The 18,389-nt window shown below is 66.7% G+C and overlaps 1 protein-coding gene and 1 long non-coding RNA gene across 7 annotated transcripts; one reads left to right on the top strand and one right to left on the bottom strand.

Annotated features, from left to right (window-relative positions):
• Positions 1–3,280: 3,280 nt before the first annotated feature.
• Positions 3,281–18,389, top strand: UCKL1 (uridine-cytidine kinase 1 like 1). Of its 6 annotated transcripts, none has more exons than XM_045529415.1 (15): positions 3,281–3,375; positions 10,687–10,877; positions 11,028–11,134; positions 12,091–12,261; positions 12,335–12,406; positions 13,471–13,660; positions 13,735–13,796; positions 15,741–15,760; positions 16,979–17,077; positions 17,145–17,238; positions 17,368–17,430; positions 17,506–17,628; positions 17,748–17,855; positions 17,928–18,084; positions 18,168–18,389. In XM_045529415.1, exons 1-15 carry the CDS (start codon positions 3,284–3,286, stop codon positions 18,245–18,247), a joined length of 1,629 nt encoding a protein of 542 aa, XP_045385371.1. In that variant the 5' UTR covers positions 3,281–3,283; the 3' UTR covers positions 18,248–18,389. The 6 variants fall into 6 exon arrangements, with proteins under 6 accessions (XP_045385371.1, XP_045385373.1, XP_045385375.1 ...); XM_045529417.1 differs by lacking the exon at positions 15,741–15,760 and adding an exon at positions 14,534–14,550; XM_045529419.1 differs by lacking the exon at positions 3,281–3,375 and adding an exon at positions 6,731–7,592 and having other exon boundaries at positions 10,690–10,877.
• LOC123622798 lies at positions 4,561–9,521 on the bottom strand. Its single transcript, XR_006729634.1, has 3 exons — positions 6,951–9,521; positions 6,762–6,850; positions 4,561–4,836 (listed from the first exon to the last, which is right to left on the bottom strand). It is a non-coding gene; the product is annotated as an uncharacterized LOC123622798 (long non-coding RNA).

The following is an 18,389-nucleotide window of genomic DNA, read 5'->3' as shown; positions in this document are numbered from 1 at the left end:
CACTGGAATCCGGTGCCCCAGCTACCTCCCAGGACAGACCCCTTCCGGCAGCTGACCTGGCAGGCGCCTGCCCTCCCTGGTCCGCCACCTCTGGTTCCTCTGCTTCTGTTTTCTACCTCTCCAGGCCTGTCCCCCGCCCCACCCCTCCTCTGTCGTGTCACCCTGCTTGGCTGTGCCCAGCCCCTCTGGCCTGTGTCTCGGGGCAAGGGAGGGATTCTGCTTCTCCCACCCACAGAGTGGCAGGAGCAGCGGCTTGAGGCTCCTGGACACAGCTGCCAGCCCCGGGGGTGAGGGGGCTCCGAGTGTGCTGTCTCCCACCTTCAGCTTCTGGACATGGGCACCTGGGTCGGGGCAGCCTGGTGGGTGCAGACAGCCTAGTCTGGGTTCTGGGGCCCACGGGCAGGAAGCTGAGTGGGAGCCGCCTGGCTCTGAGGGGCCGCTGGGTGGAGACAGCCTTCCTTCTGCCAGTCTGGGTGGCCCAGTGGCCACACTCCTGTGGGAGCCCCTTGCCCCCCATTTCTACCTGCTCCTTAGTTTCTGGTTGTGTTTCATTTGGTACAGGAGCAGGCCAGGGGAGGGGGCTTGGCCAGGGTCGTAGTAGACTGGTGGGGCTCCCAGGTTGGTGGGGTCTGCAGGTCGGGCATTGGATGGGCAGGGAGTCCGGGGGGCCTGGAGGAGGCTGCACAGCCTCTGGCTGCCTCCTGGGCCCCCACCTTCCAACCACGGCCTTGCAGGGAGGAGGGTGCTCAGAGGGGTGGGCTTGGACGGAGGCCGTTTTCCAGGGGGTGGGCTGAGGGCTCATCCTTGCCGATCCTGGATGATGTGAATTTTGATATTTGCCCGTGTGCGTGTGTCTCCTGGGTGTAGTGGATGCCAGTCTTGTTGCTGTGACAAGTAACAACCTTTTTTTAAATTCTGTTTTTTATACAAAAACTCACAACAATCTGACATTTTGGTGCTAAGGGTTTCCTGGTGCCGACGTGGGGCTGGGGGCTGGGCCAGGGTCTGTGCTGCTGCCTGGGCACCCCGCCTGCCCCCAGTGCTCACCAGGGGCTCCAGCGGGGCTCAGCGCTCCTTGCCCTGCAGGAGGGAGACGAGATCCGGGGGAGCTTCGGGGCTGGGGTTGCTGTGCTCTGACCCTGGGCAGCCCTGGCGTGGTGTGCTGGGGAGGGGAGTGGGGACGTGGACCCCCCCTCACTCTCACACACCTTGACCTGGTCAGAGGATGGGGCTTGGACAGGTGGGGCGGTCCAGCGGCAAAGGTCGAAGGGTGGGTAGGGTTTGGGGCAGGAGGGCTTCCCGTCCTGTGTTCCGGAGCTTCGCTGGGGGGTGCGGCTGGTGGGGGGGGGAGGTGGGGCCAGGCCGCGCTGCAGGGGCAGCCTCAGGAGTGGCGGGGGGAGCAGGCGCTGGGCCGGAGCTTAGGTGCACTTTGTCCTTGTCACCAATGGTGGGGCAGGTTGGACCCCAACACCTCTGCAGGGTGTGGCCGCCCGCCCCAGCCTCTCAGGTACTTGGCCCTTGGGGAGAGGGGGAGGGGCTCTGGCCTTTGCTGGGGGACGAGTGTCCGGGATACCCCGAAAGCCCACAGGTTGTCCTGTGGGATGGGGGCCCTGGATGACTTGATGTTTAGCACTTTAACCCCCTTCTTTGTAAAGTAGGTGTGGGGGCTGCTGCCAAATGTGGCTGTTGGGTCTGAGCGCCCCCAGGTGCTGGCAAGCCGGTCTGCAGGGCCCTCCTGAGAGGGCAGGAGCTCCCGGGGGCTCGGAAGGATCCGCCCCCTCCGGCTCCGTCCCGCGTGCGGCCGGGTGAGCGCCCCGGCTGCCTCCGTGCGGGGACCCGCGTGGTAGGGCCCTGCGCAGCCCGCAGCCGGGGCCGGCGCCCTCTCTGCGGATCTACCTCTGGTTCAGCGCAACTCCCCACCCCAAAGAACAGGACTGTGCCCGGAAGGGCCGACTCGAGGGGCTGACACTTCACACGAAAATAGGATGCACTTTACTCGCCGGGCAAAGGCGGTTCGGGGGCTCCCGAGTGCCGGTGGGGGCGCCCCGGCGGGAGGGCCAGGCTGTCGCCGCGCCCTGCTGGGGCCCCCCCGCTGTCCCTGGGGCCTGAGCTGGGAGGGCCAGGAGGTCACACCGCCTGCCTGGTGGCCACGCGTCCTATACTTGGGGTTTCTTGGTTTGGGTTCTTATTGCCAGTTCTCAGTACATAAGTGCATTTCGAGAGGCTCCAGCTATCACTTGTAACCATATATATACATATATAGTCTATCTACAAAGTGTTTATTTGCAAGATGTTTTGAGGGTGAGCTCGGGCCGCCTGCCCTGTGACCATCTGTCCCCGGTCCTCGTCCCCGCCCCGCCCCGGCCCGAGTGGCGCGAGGCGGGCCATCACTGTATGTATTAAAAATGACTGTATCGAATAAATGTTTATTGATTTTTTTTCCAGAGCGTTTGTGCGGCTGAGTTTGTGGCAAAAGGGGGGAAGGAGGAGTCCTTCGGGCGCGGGGCCGGGACACGCGGCCTCGTGGGGCTCGTAGTCCGCGCGGTTGGGCCCCGCTCCCGGCGGCTCCAAGCGGCTCCCGTCCCGGCGCGCGGCCCTGTGGGGCTCGTAGTCCGCACGGTCGGGCCCCGCTCCCGGAAGTTCCACGCGGCTCCCGTCCCGGCGCGCGGCCTTGTGGGGCTCGTAGTCCGCGTGGTCAGACCCCGCTCCCAGAAGTTCCACGCAGCTCCCGTCCCAGCGTGCTGCTTTGTGGGGCTCGTAGTCCGCGCGGTCGGGCCCCGCTCCCGGAAGTTCCAGAGAGCTCCCGTCCCGGCGCGCGGCCTTGTGGGGCTCGTAGTTCGCAGGGTCGCGCCCCGCTCCTGGAAGTTCCAGGCAGCTCCCGTCCCGGCGCGCGGCCTTCTGGGGCTCGTAGTCCGCGCGGTCGAGCCCCGCTCCCGGAAGTTCCAGGCAGCTCCCGTCCCGGCGCGCGGCCTTGTGGGGTTCGTAGTCCGCGTGGTCCGGCCCCGCTCCCGGAAGTTCCAGGCAGCTCCCGTCCCGGCGCGCGGCCTTGTGGGGCTCGTAGTCCGCATGGTCAGGCCCCGCTCCCGGAAGTTTCACGCAGCTCCCGTCCCGGCGCGCGGCCTTGTGGGGCTCGTAGTCCGCATGGTCAGGCCCCGCTCCCGGAAGTTTCACGCAGCTCCCGTCCCGGCGCGCGGCCTTGTGGGGCTCGTAGTCCGCGCGGTCGGGCCCCGTTCCCGGCGGCTCCTGTCGGCCCGGCTGCGGCGCGGAGAGGCCCACGAGCCCCATGGCTGCGCCCCCGGTCCCCGCGGACGCCGCCCCGCCGGCCCCGCCGCCCCCCCGGCCGGCCGAGGAGAGCGAGGCCGCGAGCGAGGACCGGTAGGCGCGGCGCCGGCGAGCGGGGGCGCGCTCCCTCCCGTGCACGCGGCAGCGGGAGGGCGCGGGCCGCGGTCCCTCGGGGCTGGCGCTCGGGCTCTGCGCGGAAGGCAGCGTCAGTCCCCTCCGCGCACGTGGCGGCGTTGGACAGCCCGGGCGGCTGTCGCGGGGGTCCCAGCCGTCGCGTGCGCGGACCTCCACGCCCAGGCCTGCCGACGCCGGCCCCGTTCGCGAGTGGGCGGCCCAGCCGGCTGTGCCTTCCTGACCTTCCGGCTTAGGCGCCGGGGGTTCGGCCCTGCTCGGCCGGCTCCTGCCCCGCCGGGCCGGGGCTCTGCTGCCTGCGCGTGGGGACCCTGAGGCTCCGCAGGGCTTCGCAAGAGCACGAAGAGAGGAAGCTGCGGGTGCAGGGGAGGGCCGTCCCGCGGCCCGGTGGGGAGACGCTCCCTGGTGCCCTTGCGGCCGTGGCCGCGCGGTGGCAGCGTCGCACCTCCTCCCTCCGGGTCTGAGTCCCCTGGGGAGGCCAGGGGGCGGCTCGGGCACCTCTTCCCTGGGTGGCAGCTGCCGCTCAGAGGCAGAGCCCGTGTGCCTGGACTGCAGGGCCGGTGTGGGTGCTGCCGTGCAAAGGGCAACTCTGCACGGGAGCTGCGGGGCAGAACGCCTCTCCCGGCCCTGCGGCAGCGATTCCTGTGTCCTCTCGGCCCACCCTCGCGGTGGGGCAGTGGCCGTGGCTCGGGGCCAAGCGGACTCGAGTCTGTTCACCTGCTGGTTCCCAAATGGGTCTTTGATTTAACTCAAGGCAGGAGAGGCTGCGGGCAGATGAGCCCTGAGGGCTGTGGAGAAAAGCCCTGATGGCACGGAGGGTGGCAGCGTGCGCCTGGCCCCTGCCTTGTGCCCAGATGGTGCCCGGGCACAGTGCCACGGGAGGTGGAGGCTGTTGTTGTCCTTCCTCAGTGTGGTCACTGGGGGACAGTGGGGAGCTGGGACTGCCGGCAGCGAGTGTAACCACAGCACCTTCGTCCAGAACGGCATCTGGACTTCTCGCCCCTCTCCTGGTGCCCGTCCTGTCCAGGGCTTCTTCTGCCCCAGCCCCGTGGCTCTTCTTGCAATCCTCACATGTGTCCCCGCAGCCCCTGCACTTGCCCCCCCCCCCCCCCCCCCCCCCCCCCCCCCCGCCTTCAGTGCTGCCCTGATGTCCCAGGCGGGCTGTAGCTGGCGTCCAGGTCTGTGCAGACACCCGGAGGCTCCCCCCCCCCCACCGCTCCGGTTTCCTCCTTCCCCATCTTTGGGCTGCGCAGGGCGGTCTGTCTGCCTTGTCCGTTGTTTATGGCCTCCCTGGCCCTCATGGGCTCCGTCTCCGCACCTGCCTCAGAGCTGGCCCTGCTGGTGCAGGAACCAGTCCCCGGTGGGCTGCAGTGACTCGTAGCTGTGCTCGAGACGTGGGAGTGGAGGGAGGCTGGCAGTGACCTGAAAGCAGCCAGAAAGAAGAGTCCTGCTGAGGACATGTTTCTAGGGCGGTGGGATGGGCCAGTGCAAGCCCCCCCGACCTCCCAGTCCTCCGTCACCCCAAGAAAGCTGCCCAAGTAGCACCGTCCCTGAGCCAGTCGGGAACCCTGGGGTCTGGCCCAAATGGGCTCCTGTGGACCAGCTTGCTGCCTCCCTCCCCCTCTGGCCTCGTTTTATTCATCTAGCGAAACTTCTCTTAAACCCAGCTGGGTGTCAGGAGGTGCTGTGCTACGGCGTTGTGTGGGAGGGTCCTCGGTGACGGTAACCCTGGTGGCAGGAGAGCAGCACTGAACCACAGTGAGGGAGAGCCGAAAACCTTCCCGTGGCGTCTGTTCCACACCACAGCTGTTTCTTCAAGGTCAGTTTCAAGTGTCCCACGTCCCCGCTGTCAGACGTGTTTCTGATTTCACCGGCATCGTAGACAAGTCAGTGAGGACCAGCTCTGCGCACGTTTGTGCTTGTTTCTTTTTTTTTTTTTTTTTTGAGATAGCGTCTCGCTTTTTTGCCCGGGCTAGAGTGAGTGCCGTGGCGTCAGCCTAGCTCACAGCAACCTCAAACTCCTGGCTTAAGCGATCCTCCTGCCTCAGCCTCCCGAGTAGCTGGGGCTACAGGCATGCGCCACCATGCCCGGCTAATTTTTGCTATATAGATTTTAGTTGGCCAGATAATTTCTATTTTTAGTAGAGACGGGGTCCTCGTTCTTGCTCAGGCTGGTCTCGAACCCCTGACCTTGAGCGATCCACCCCGCCTCGGCCTCCCAGAATGCTAGGATTACAGGCGTGAGCCACCGCGCCCGGCTATGTGCTTGTTTCCTTATGATGACATCACTCACGGGTCCTTATCACTGATGCGGCACCTGCTTTGGGCCTCATGACCCTCCCGCAGTGCACCCCCTGCTGTCCTTGAGGAGAACGAGGCAAGCGGTGGCTCCGTGGTGGGCGGTGAAGGGTGCCGTAGCCCAGAGTGGGACGGCTGGCAGGTGAGGGGGCAGGAGGGGTGTCCTGAGGTGACGAGGACCTCAGATAGCCCTGACACCTGCAACGTCAGGCAGAAGGGCGCATGGCCAGGCGGCTCCGCTAGCAGCATGTGCGCCCTGTGGGTGGTCTGGGAATGGCTATTCTCTGGCCCATCCCAGCCCTGGTGGGTCGGAACCCGGCGGGGGCAGGGGCCGTGTTCTGGGCGTGTAGGTTGGCGGATATCGGTGCTGGGGAGACCAACAGCAGGACGGTCTGGAAGTTCCTGCTTCCGAATGGCCAGAAGGTCCTTGCCCTTCCCTGCCATGGCTGCACGGCCAAGAGGCCGGCTCCCTGGAGGGGCAAGCTGGACATCGTCCTCAGCAGGGTGGCCTGTGCCAGGGCCAGGCAGTTCCAGGGCAGAAGCTGGTGGTTGAGTTAGCAGCTGCTTACCTGGGCTCTTGCCTCCCTTTCCTGGCCAGCACAGCACTGGCTTCCCACAGACTGGTAGCCGCCTACTCAGCCTGGGTCCTGGCCCGCTGGGGCATCCAGGGTACATGCCAGGCTGACCATCCTGAGTCCACTCTGCTGCTCAAACAGCCACGCTAGTGAACCCCCAGGAGCCCCAATTCTGCACCCGACGGTGGGTTGGGCCCCGTCCCATCTCCCCAGGCCGGCGGTGTGGACAGCCCAGCTCTGGAGCAGGTCAGGAGGTGAAGCTCCTGTGCACACAGACAGAGGTGCCGCTCGGGCATCCAAAGCCGCTCCCCCAGGGGGCCCACCTTTCAGGTTTGTGAACCCCGTGTAGAATCTTGCTTCTCCCCTGAGCCCCTGTCTCTGTGCTGAAAGGCAGCGTGCAGAGAGACTGTCATGGCACACGCAATTGCTTCATCCTTCCCCAGGGACAGCGCAGGGATTTTAGCTGTGATTTACCTTGCTGAGGCGGGGCTGGCTCCTGGGCCTCATCTGCTGAGCTCTGCGAGCGGAGCCGGGGGCGGGGCAGGTAGGGCAGTTATTCTCGGCTGGTGTTAGAGGGTTGAGTTTCAGATTTGTTTATGCCCTGTAGGAGACACCTTGGGGCCAGGGGTGGGGCGCCCAGCTCAGCACTGACATTCAGGTCACCTGTCCAAGAGCTCGCCTCAGATGTCCCCGTCTTGGCTCTGCAGCTGTTTCCACGGAGTTCGGGAGGGCGCAGGAGCACGGTGGCCTCAGGTCCCCGGTGGGAGTGCCAGCCCCCACACAGAGGGCCCTGCACGCTGAGGGCTGCCCTGGGGCTGTCCAGGCCACACCGGGCACAGCCAAGTGCTATTAATATCAGGCAGGCACAGCCCCTGGCTCGGTGATCCTCTTATGCCTTGGCCTCTGAGGACGGCGGTGAGTGTGTTCCCTGCGTACGGTGGGGTCACAGGGGCCTCCAGCTGCTGCGTCCCCCCTGCCTCACAGCAGCAGCGTCTGCCTCCCGGTGTCCAACCCCTCCCGGCCCCTCAACTGCTGTGCCAGCCAAGAGGGGTCCCCCCATGGAGGGGCAGCGTAGGCGGCCAGAGCTCCTGAGCTGGCCTCGGGGATCACTGTGAGTTTAAGAGGTGGGTGATGCCCCCCCTAACTGCCATCCCAGAGCCCCACGACACATAGCTGGGGTCCCACCGCTGTCAGCAGCACCCACCTCCGGGACCAGTGCCCACCCGTGTCCTCTGCTATGAGCGTCCCCCCGGCTTACCCTGGCATCAGGATCTCAGGGTGCTGGGCCCTTGGAGCAGAAGGCAGGTGAGTCACAGCACAGAGGCCCTGCGGGGGGGCCCCCTTCACCTTGGCCCTGCTGCTCTGGGCCTGTGCTGCATGTCCATGGGGTGTCAGGAAGCAAGCGGGCTGCGGACGTGCTCAGGCGCTGGGCAGGGCTTGGGCCGTCGGTCACGGTGCGTCTTGTGTCGGTTGTGGCTCACAAACTCTGGGTTGGAATTAACTTTCGTCACTGTGGCCAGAAGCACCCTGGTTCATCTGTGGACAGGAAATGGGGTCTTTTGTGCTACTTTCCTTTCTCAAGGGGTGTCTCTTGTGGAAAATGGGGCGAGGCTTGGTCCCGGGCTCCCAGAGGCAGACAAGCTTTGGAGAAGGCAGCGGGGCTGGGCTTGGTGCAGACGCAGCCTGGGGCCGTCCGGCCGTGGCAATCCTGTGGTGAGGGCGGATTTCAGGCAGAGCTGCCCCTGGCCTGGCAGGTGTTCCCAGCCTGTGGGCACCGTCCCCAGGAGCATGAGCCGTGGCAGGGATCCGTGGGGTCATCTCAGCAGTATGAGGAACAGTCACAGGTGGGGACCGGAAGGCTCCTGCCAAGACAGGTGTGGGTGGGCACCTGGGGGCCGGCACAGTGTCTGTCGCAGCTGTGTGTGAGCGCTCGCCCCTGGGACCCAGGGCGTGGGGGCACTGGGTGCTGCCGGGAGCTTCATCCGTGAGGTCTTGGCCCCTCGTGAGTCAGACTTTCTGTGCCGGAGTTTCCTCCCTGAGGCTGAAGAGAGGCCGATTCCCTGCAGATGGTGGGGTTAGGCACACAGGGCAGGGGGACAGCCCGGGTTTGTTCTCTGCCCTCCAGGGCCACCGGGGCTGCCCTGTCTGCTCAGAACACATGGCTGCTGTGGGCCAAGGCGACCCCCAGTCCAGTCTCCCCCGCTGCGGCCACGGACCATTGCCCGCTGGGAGGGGCAGCCCCCAAGGAGGAGCCCTGAAGGCCCGTTTGTTTACCTGGGGATCCGTGTGCCCTGCGAGCAGCAAGCTGCCCTCCTCCCAGGGGCCCAGGGACGCCATTGCTTTCGACTGCTGAGTCCCGCTGTCTGTCCCTGGCTGCGTGGGCTGCAGGCCCCGGCTGGGCCGAGTCCCTCGCGTGCTGTGCATGGCCAGCTGCTCCCAGCGCCGTGCAGGCCATCCCGGCACCGCCGCGTGTGCCCAGCCCTGCTGCTGGCGCCAGCGCTCGGCTCCAGAGGAGCAGAGGGAGGCTGAGCACAGCAGCCCGGCTGACCATCCCGTTCTCTCCCGCCTGCGCCCCCGACGAGCTAGAGCAGCAGCCCTGCCTTCCGTCTCCAGGGAGAGGCGGCTGGTTCTCTGGGGGCTGGGACTGACGCCGCATCGCTCTGTGGGCCTGGGAGCTGCTGCTGTGACCCGCTGCACACTGGGCGTGGCTGGTCCTTCCACGGCCCCACACGAGCCACAGACGCCACCTTCCCGGCTCGGGCACTGCTCGTGTTCCGGGAGGTTGTGCAGCTGGAGACACCAGTGTGCTGGAGCTGGAGGGAGTCGGGCTGCCCCAGAGGCGGGGAGACGCTTGTCTTGGCCCGTGTCCCCAGCCAGGCCCCGGCCTGGGGAAGCATGGCACTGCCCCCTCGGGGTTACGGCAGTGACAACAGGACAGCAAGGTTGAGAGACAGACTGCGGTTTGGTTTTTGGTGACAACGCGGCACGTGCTTATAAGACGTTCAAGTGAGGCAGAAGTCCCTGTTCCGAATGTGGGCACCCAGGGAGACCCTGAGTGCGCCTGGCCCGTGCGGGGGTCTCCCCTGCGCGGATGCAGGCGGGCAGACGCCTGTGCTTGCCAGTGCCTGCGGGACAGAGCTGCACCTCCCGATGGGCCGTGCTGCGAGGATGCCTTTCCCTGTTCCCCCTGCAGTGTCCCCCGCCCCCCGCGTGTGGCATTTCCAGCCGTGGTGGACGTGCTGCTCCTGCAGGCGCGTCCTGCACACCCACCTGCCACGGGAGACCCGGGCTCTGCCCTGCCCCGTCAGCGGCCACATGGGTGGGCCGTGACCTGCGGGGCCAACCCGCCGACCCCTGGGAGCTTCCTACGCAGGCCCGAAATGTGACGCCAGGCCACTGTGGCCGGCCAGTCTCTCAGGCAGGGGACAGAGTGCCTGTGTCCCGTCCCCACAGCATCTGAGCCGCTCAGAAGACACTGGGCCGTATCGGGCTGGTGCCGCCCACTGCACCACGTCAAGCCTCCCAGAAGCTGTCCCCTCCCGGGGTTTGAGGCCAGGGCCCTCACCCACTTTGGGGACGTGAACCAGCTGAGAGATTAGCAGGGCCCAGAATGTCAGCTCAGCGTGAGTGACGCGTGTGGGTGTGATGCGGACAGGCCTGAGCTTTCCCCAGCTTCGGTTTCCAGCCCTCCCTCTCCCCAGGCAGCTGTGTGCACGTTCCACCTTGGGGACCCCGCAGGGACCACAGCAAAAGTGAGTGGGTTCCCCTTAGGTCTTTGAGCCCAAGACCCCCGTCCTGCACTCTGACAGCCAGAGCGGCTGGGCCACAGAGCCACCTGCTATCCCTGGCAGGCACAGGTCCCGGCTGAGCCCCCAGTCTCCCTTGCCCCAAGCCACTCAGCCTCTTCACAGGTGTGAGCCCTCACCTGGGCACGCACGGCCTGCTCTGGCCTCGCCTCCGCCCGTGGGCTGCCCTCCTGTCTCAGGCACTGTCCTCTGGGGCAGCAGTGACGGCTGCTCGGAGAGTGTCCAGCGTTGGGGGGAGGGACGGGGTCCTCTGCAGGGTCGTGCCTGTCTTTCACGTGCCCACCCTGGGGGACGGGGCCCAGCTCAGCCCCGCGGAGGGAGGAGCGTGGCCCTGGGACATGCGTCTCCTCCTGTCCCTGTCCTTCGATGTTGCACAGTGGTGGTCTGAGGCCCTGTGCCCAGGCCAAGCCACAAGGGTCTGTCTGCCCAGCGGGCGTAGGCCCCCCGCTCTGCGGACCCGCTGCAGGCAGGTTTCCTGTGTGCCCCAGCCGAGCCTGCCCCCTCCGCCGTGCCTGTGTGTGAGGGTGCCCCATGGCCAGGGACCAGTGAGGCTGGCAGCCCGGGGCCGAGGCCAAGTGTGTCCTTCTCTGCAGCAGCAACACGGAATCCCTGGATAGACTCCTGCCCCCCGTGGGCACCGGGCGCTCGCCCCGGAAGCGCACGACCAGCCAGTGCAAGTCTGAGCCGCCCCTGCTGCGCACCAGTAAGCGCACCATCTACACGGCAGGGCGGCCGCCCTGGTACAACGAGCACGGCACCCAGTCCAAGGAGGCCTTCGCCATCGGTGAGCGTGGGGGGGGTGTGGCCCACCGTTAGACACCGGGGCCTTCTAGAGGGGCTCAGCTGTCCTCTCCCCGAGCGGGCGGGTGTCTCTGGGCCTGTCCCTGCAGCCCTCCTGCTCCTGCTCACAGAGCGTCTCTCCTCCTCCCTGCAGGCCTGGGAGGCGGCAGTGCCTCCGGGAAGACCACCGTGGCCAGGATGATCATCGAGGCGCTAGACGTGCCCTGGGTAGTCTTGCTGTCCATGGACTCCTTCTACAAGGTGAAGCCCTGCCCGGCTCCCCAGAGTGCCCACAGACGCAGGCTCCGGGGCTCCAGGCCCCTGCATGGCCACCCCAGCCCGGCTCCCCAGAGTGTCCACGGACGCAGGCTCTGGGCCCCTGCGTGGTCACCCCGGCCCGGCTCCCCGGAGTGTCCACAGACGCAGGCTCCGGGTCTCTGAGGTCCTGTGTGGCCACCCCTGCCCGGCTCCCCAGAGTGTCCACAGACACAGGCTCCGGGTCTCCGGGCCCCCGCGTGGCCACCCCTGCCCGGCTCCCCAGAGTGTCCACAGACGCAGGCTCTGGGTCTCCGGGCCCCTGCGTGGCCACCCCTGCCCGGCTCCCCAGAGTGTCCACAGATGCAGGCTCCGGGCCTCCGGGCCCCCGCGTGGCCACCCCTGCCCGGCTCCCCGGAGTGTCCACAGACGCAGGCTCCGGGCCTCCGGGCCCCCGCGTGGCCACCCCTGCCCGGCTCCCCAGAGTGTCCACAGACGCAGGCTCCGGGCCTCCGGGCCCCTGCGTGGCCACCCCTGCCCGGCTCCCCAGAGTGTCCACAGACGCAGGCTCCGGGCCTCCGGGCCCCTGCGTGGCCACCCCTGCCCGGCTCCCCAGAGTGTCCACAGACGCAGGCTCCGGGTCTCTGGGCCCCTGTGTGGCCACCCCTGCCCGGCTCCCCAGAGTGTCCACAGACGCAGGCTCCGGGCCTCTGAGCCCCTGCGTGGCCACCCCTGCCCGGCTCCCCGGAGTGTCCACAGATGCAGGCTCCGGGTCTCTGAGGTCCTGTGTGGCCACCCCTGCCCGGCTCCCCAGAGTGTCCACAGACGCAGGCTCCGGGCCTCTGAGCCCCTGCGTGGCCACCCCTGCCCGGCTCCCCAGAGTGTCCACAGATGCAGGCTCCGGGCCTCCGGGCCCCTGCGTGGCCACCCCTGCCCGGCTCCTCGGCAGCCTCCCCCGACAGGTGCTGACCAAGCAGCAGCAGGAGCAGGCTGCACACAACAACTTCAATTTCGACCACCCGGACGCCTTCGACTTTGACCTCATCATTTCCACCCTCAAGAAGCTGAAGCAGGGGAAGAGCGTGAAGGTGCCCATCTACGACTTCACCACGCACAGCCGCAAGAAGGATTGGGTGAGCGGGGTTCAGGCTTGGGAGGGCTGCGGGCGTGCGAGCTGGGCGCCGGCAACTCCCGGTTCCCTTGCAGAAAACACTCTACGGCGCGAACGTCATCATCTTTGAGGGCATCATGGCCTTTGCCGACAAGACGCTGCTGGAGGTGAGGCTCCCTTGGGAATGCCCGCCCCTCGCTGTCCCTGCTCCTCCTGCCACGCACCGTTTGAGCACTTCCTGCAGGAAGGCTCCAGCGCCCTGTCCCCTAGGTGCGCAGTCACCTGTTCTACCCCATCCCAGAGGTGCACAATCCCCTGTCCTGTCCCTGAGGCCTCCGTTCTCTAAACTGCCCGAGCCGGCCACTCCTCACTGCTGGGAGGGCCCAGTGGTGCCACTCGTGGTGGAGTGTGGCTGCCGGGGTCCCACTTCCACCTGCGGACAAGGCCTGTGCTCAAACCTGGCCTGTTCTTTTTTTGTTGAGACAGAGTCTCGCTCTGTTGTCTGGGTTCGAGTGCCGTGGCGTCGGCCTCACTCACTGCAACCTCCAACTCCTGGGTTCAAGTGATCCTCCTGCTTCAGCCTCCCGAGTAGCTGGGACTACAGGCACACACCATCCCCGGCTAATTTTTCTATTTTCAGTTGCCTAGCTAATTTTTTTTTCCTATTTTTTAGTAGAGATGGAGTCTTACTCTCCTTGTAGTCCTGAGGGACGGGTGAGGACCCAAGGCCAGTGAGTTTGAGGGAGTTGAGGTCATATGGGCCTCTAAGGGCAGAATTGAATTTGACTCAGGTCTGCCTGGCCCCAGGGCCCAAGTCCTGCCCCAGGCACGGGCCCAGAGGACCCCATTGTTCTGCACATAGCAGTGCCCAGTCCCCCACATGGCCACTTCAGGTGCCACCTGCTATGTGCTGAGTATCAGGCCAGACCCTGAACTCACCGGGCCCCAAATTTCCCAGTGTGTTTGTGGGAGCTTCATCCAGTGAACATGCTACCCAGCCCGTTCCTCCCGTGCCTAGGAGACAGCACTGTGCCCCCAGACACCTGCTCCCCATATGCACACACACACCCCACGCCCATCCCTGCTCCAGCCAGGCCCAGAAGGTGCCCCTTGGGCAGGTGGCCCGGGGCCTGGTGCACAGACCAGGTCTCCTGCAGGAGCTGGGCCTGGCGCCTCCACACTGGCCGTGCTGGTGACAAGCCGCACCCACGGGCTCGCCGTCCCCATCCAGCTCCTGGACATGAAGATCTTCGTGGACACAGACTCCGACATCCGCCTGGTGCGGCGGCTGCGCCGGGACATCAGCGAGCGGGGCCGGGACATCGAGGGCGTCATCAAACAGTACAACAAGTTTGTCAAGCCCGCCTTCGACCAGTACATCCAGCCCACCATGCGCCTGGCCGACATCGTGGTGCCCAGAGGTGAGCCTGCGGGCTGCCTGGGGGGGGCAGGCGGGCAGCCTGGCCCCCGTCACCCTCCTCCCTGTCCCCCCCAGGGAGCGGCAACACCGTGGCCATCGACCTGATCGTGCAGCACGTGCACAGCCAGCTAGAGGAGGTAGGCCGCCCGGCGAGGGCTCCGCGTCCCTGCAGCCCGTCCCAGCCCCAGTCCCTGCTTCTCTGCTGCCACCGCCCACAGCAGCCTGCTCAGCCAGCCCCTGTGCGTTCACAGGCCCCTGCAAGGTGCCAGCCCCGAGTGCCCTGTGCCTGCTTGGTTAGCCCGGTCACCCAGCTCAGCCCCCGCCTGTGTGCTGGGCAGGGGCCTGGGCTCCCTGAGGGAATGGGGGCAGCACGGTGCTCAGGCCCAGCCCCAAGGCGCAGCCGGCCTGAGCCTGGCCTTGCACAGAAGGGCATGCTCCTGCCTCTCCCAGCCTCTGAGGGTGAGGAGAGTGGCCAGGACTGGGGGGTCTCAGTGTGAGTCCCCTGTGGAGCCAGAGCTCCTCTCTTTCCCAGTGGGTCACCCTCGGAGTGATGGCCCCAGCGGAGCTCCCATGTGCCCTGTGGCATTCTGCGGCTGGGCCTTGGATCTTGGGTGGGCTCTGGGCACGCCCTGTAGCAGCCTATTAGAGGCCTGAGGCCTACAGAACAGAGCCCAGGGGCCCTGGCTCTGCCCCAGCCCAGAACTGCAGGCCCTGGCCCAGGCTTAGAGGCCACTAGAAGCTCACCACCTCCCCTGGCTGGCCGTGCTCCCATGGGGCTGCAGCATAGCCATTCCTGGGTGGGACCGGCCTGGCCACCTGCCCTGGTCACTGACACGTCACCGTTCCCTTGTGTCTCCCTGTGTTGCTGCCACAGCGTGAACTCAGCGTCAGGTAAGACTTGTGCAGCTGCCGCACAGATGGAGGCATTTCCAACATCCACACGGAGCTCCGGGTCTGGGCTGTGGCCCAGGCAGGCGGCCTTTCCCCAGACACAGCAGGGGTGGTGTGGCGCAGTCCCACTGCTGCTTTCGCCTCTCCTTGCTGGCAGACGAGGACACTGAGGCACAGAGAGTTTAAGTAGCATGCCCAAGGTCACACAGACCTTGCTGGAGCCTCCCCCAACACCGGGGACCATCTCTGGATTGGACTGCACAGAGCACAGCTGTTCTGAGACAGCACTGCAGGCTCCCAGAGCAGTGACCACAGGCACGACCGCAGACAGAGGGTGCCCATTACAGCCACTCCGACCAATCTCATGGGGCCATCGACTCTGGGTGGTGAGGGCCTGGCCCCCCGTCCCTGCCCATCCTGGTCCTGCCCTGTCCCACCTTTGTCCTCGAGCCCAGTGCGACTCAGGCCAAGAGCAGCAGTGTTGGTGCTGCAGGCAGCAAGCTCTGCTTGGGCTGGGGTTGCCTCCTGCAGCCCCACCACGAGGGCAGGCAGGCCGGGAAGTGAGCACCTGCCACGAGGGACCTGCCCTTTGCCAGGCTTTCTGTGGAGTCGGGAGGCTTGCTGCTGAGCCACCTGGTTGGAGAGCCGTACGCTGGCCCTGGCTGCCCCCAGGGTTCACTGTGGTTGGAAATGCCTCCCAGGCCCGTCTGCCAGCTGTGCACCCTCCCCACCCCCACCTCCTGTCCCCGCATGAGGCTCTGCTTGGCCCCCACCAAGACACACAGGGCTTGTCACGGCAGTTTCCTCTTGAAGCCTTTGTTCTCAGAAAAAAAAGTTTCCAGGGTTTCAACTCGAGAAAAGCGCCTGAATACGGCCAGCCACAGTTTCCATTCTCTCAGCCAAGGAAGTGGTGGCCAGAGGCCCGACGCGCGGCTCGCAGCCCAGGAAGTGCGGCTGGTGGCCGCAGGGAGGGGCCGCGGGGCTGGGCGCGGCTGGCTGGCGGGCGCTCCTGCCCGAGGGAGCAGAGGCCCGGCCTCGCCCTCAGGCCTCGTGGCCGCCCTGTTGGCTTCTGCCGGGACTGGCCCTGCTCCCCGGACTAAGTGGGCTTCTCTCTGTTCTCTTCCTCTTCTGTGTAAACCCCGTCTCCTGCCTTGTTCCCTCCCCGAACACGCTCTTCACCTGGTGAGCAGAGGAAGCTGCGTTGGGATATGTGAGCGGAGTGTGCTCTGGTTGTAGTGTTGCCGTGTGCGCTGCTCCTGCTGCGCCGCCCCCAGCCCTGCACCTGCCCCTGCGGTGCGCCGGCCGCTCCCCCTGCGCCTGCCCCGCCCCTGCGCCTGCCCTGCCCCGCCCCCTGCACCTGCCCCGCCTCCTGCTCCTATTCCTGCCCCGACCCGCCCCCCACGCCTGCCCCGCCCCCCGCGCCTGCCCCGCCCCCCGCTCCTATTCCTGCCCCGACCCGCCCCCTGCTCCTATGCCTGCCCCGCCCCCTGCTCCTATTCCTGCCCCGCCCCCTGCACCTCCCCCTACCCGCCTCCTGCCCCGCCCCTGCTTCTATTCCTGCCCCGCCCCTGCGCCTGCCTTGCCCCGCCCCCTGCGCCTGCCCCGCCCCCTGCTCCTATGCCTGCCCCGCCCCCTGCACCTGCCCCGCCTCCTGCTCCTATTCCTGCCCCGACCCGCCCCCTGCTCCTATGCCTGCCCCGCCCCCTGCTCCTATGCCTGCCCCGCCCCCTGCACCTGCCCCTACCCGCCTCTGCGCCTGCCTTGCCCCGCCTCCTGCCCCGCCCCCTGCGCCTGCCTTGCCCCGCCCCCTGCTCCTATTCCTGCCCCGCCCCTGCGCCTGCCTTGCCCCGCCTCCTGCTCCTATTCCTGCCCGGGCCCCCACCCCTGCCCTTCCTCGTGGCCCTACCCTCTTCCCTCTCCAGGCCTGGGGCAGCAGGGCGGGGCAGTCAGGCGACACTGAGCCAGCTTTGCCCTCCTCTCCTGAGACGGGCCACGCACCACCTGGAGGATGAGCCAGAGCAGGGATTGAGCCAAAGCTTAGCCCCCCCACAGAGAGGCCGGGGATGAGGGCCCATTCCGGGGGCTAAGATGTGTCTGCATGCCTGAGAGCCCACCCTGTGCCTGCCCTTTTCTGCTTCTGAGCTCGGGAGGGTGCTGGACTGGAAGGGGACGCCTCACAGCCCAGCGCCTGGCTTCCTGCCCGACAGTCGCTCCGCCTTCCGCTGCGCTTTTACCCGTGCCGGGTAGTTGAGGTGGGGGGACGTCTGCCCCCCAGGGCAGCCGCAGGGAGGCAGCCAGGTTCCACCCTGCACATCCAGCGGCGCCCCCACGGGTGTGCCCTCACAGTGACGCGTGCTGTCCTGTGGGGGGAGGGGCTGTGGGAGAAGACGCCGCTTCTTCAGTGTCCCCAATTGGCTTGTGTCCCCAGGGCTGCACTGGCCTCAGCCCACCAGTGCCACCCCCTGCCGCGGACGCTGAGCGTTCTCAAGAGCACGCCGCAGGTGCGGGGCATGCACACCATCATCAGGTGAGGGCCCACCTGCGGGGTGGGGTGCCCCGGGGGCCCGCCCTCTGCTAAGCCGCTGGCCCCACAGGGACAAGGAGACAAGCCGCGATGAATTCATCTTCTACTCCAAGAGGCTGATGCGGCTGCTCATCGAGCACGCACTCTCCTTCCTGCCCTTCCAGGTGCGCAGCAGGCGGGGTGGGAGCGTGGGAGCCGGGCTGGGGAGGGGTCCTGCACTCACGGCGGGGTGGGAGCGTGGGAGCCGGGCTGGGGAGGGGCCCTGCACTCACGGTGCCCCACGGTCTGTGCAGGACTGCGTGGTGCAGACCCCGCAGGGGCAGGACTATGCCGGCAAGTGCTACTCCGGGAAGCAGGTACTTGCCCGGCGCCTGGGGGCGGGGCCGGGCGGCTGGGGTGGGCGCGGGCTCGCTCAGCCCCTCTGCCCCCAGATCACGGGCGTGTCCATCCTGCGGGCCGGTGAGACCATGGAGCCTGCGCTGCGTGCCGTGTGCAAAGACGTGCGCATCGGCACCATCCTCATCCAGACCAACCAGCTCACGGGGGAGCCTGAGGTGCCAGGACGGGGCTGGCCTGGAGGCTGCAGGACGGGGAGCAGGGGCGGAGTCAGAGGCGGTCTACGGGAGGGGCCGTGGGGGCCCCGACACGTGGCCCTGACCCGTGCTACCTGCAGCTCCACTACCTCCGGCTGCCCAAGGACATCAGCGACGACCACGTGATCCTCATGGACTGCACCGTGTCCACGGGCGCCGCGGCCATGATGGCTGTGCGCGTGCTCCTGGTGAGTGGGCCCCAGGCGGGCTGCAGACGGTCCGCGGAGGACTGGGATTCACCTGCCCCTTGTGATCCGCAGGACCACGATGTACCCGAGGACAAGATCTTCCTGCTGTCACTGCTCATGGCGGAGATGGGCGTGCACTCGGTGGCTTACGCATTCCCACGTGTGAAAATCATCACCACGGCTGTGGACAAGCGAGTGAATGATCTTTTCCGAATCATCCCGGGCATCGGTGAGGCTGCCCGGCCCCTTCGGCAGAGCGTGGGGGTCGGAGGTGGCCCCAGGAGGCCCTGCCATGCTGGCTTCTTTCTCTAGGGAACTTTGGTGACCGCTACTTTGGGACGGACGCGGTCCCTGATGGCAGTGATGAGGAGGAAGTGGCCTCCACAGGTTAACTGCCCAGGCCGAGCCACCCAGTCCACACCTGACTTCCGCTTACCCCAGGATTGCAGTGTACAACACATAACTTAATTTCTAAAATGTCATCAATATAGCTTACTCTACACATTTTATAAAATAAAGCTTTAGAAAAATGGA

Source organism: Lemur catta, chromosome 17 (assembly GCF_020740605.2).
Source record: "Lemur catta isolate mLemCat1 chromosome 17, mLemCat1.pri, whole genome shotgun sequence".
Classification (NCBI taxonomy): Eukaryota; Metazoa; Chordata; class Mammalia; order Primates; family Lemuridae; genus Lemur; species Lemur catta.
The sequence above is the reverse complement of the archived record's forward strand: the minus strand, read 5'-3'. Positions and strand labels throughout refer to the sequence as shown.

Excerpts from the sequence above, each read along its gene's own strand:
- UCKL1 (XM_045529413.1), top strand. The coding sequence starts at position 9,933 with ATGCGGACAGGCCTGAGCTTTCCCCAGCTTCGGTTTCCAGCCCTCCCT. Across the intron at positions 15,761-16,978 it reads AGGAAGCTGCGTTGGGATAT|GGCTGCACTGGCCTCAGCCC; the intron begins GTGAGCGGAGTG and ends TTGTGTCCCCAG. Across the intron at positions 17,239-17,367 it reads TCTCCTTCCTGCCCTTCCAG|GACTGCGTGGTGCAGACCCC; the intron begins GTGCGCAGCAGG and ends CGGTCTGTGCAG.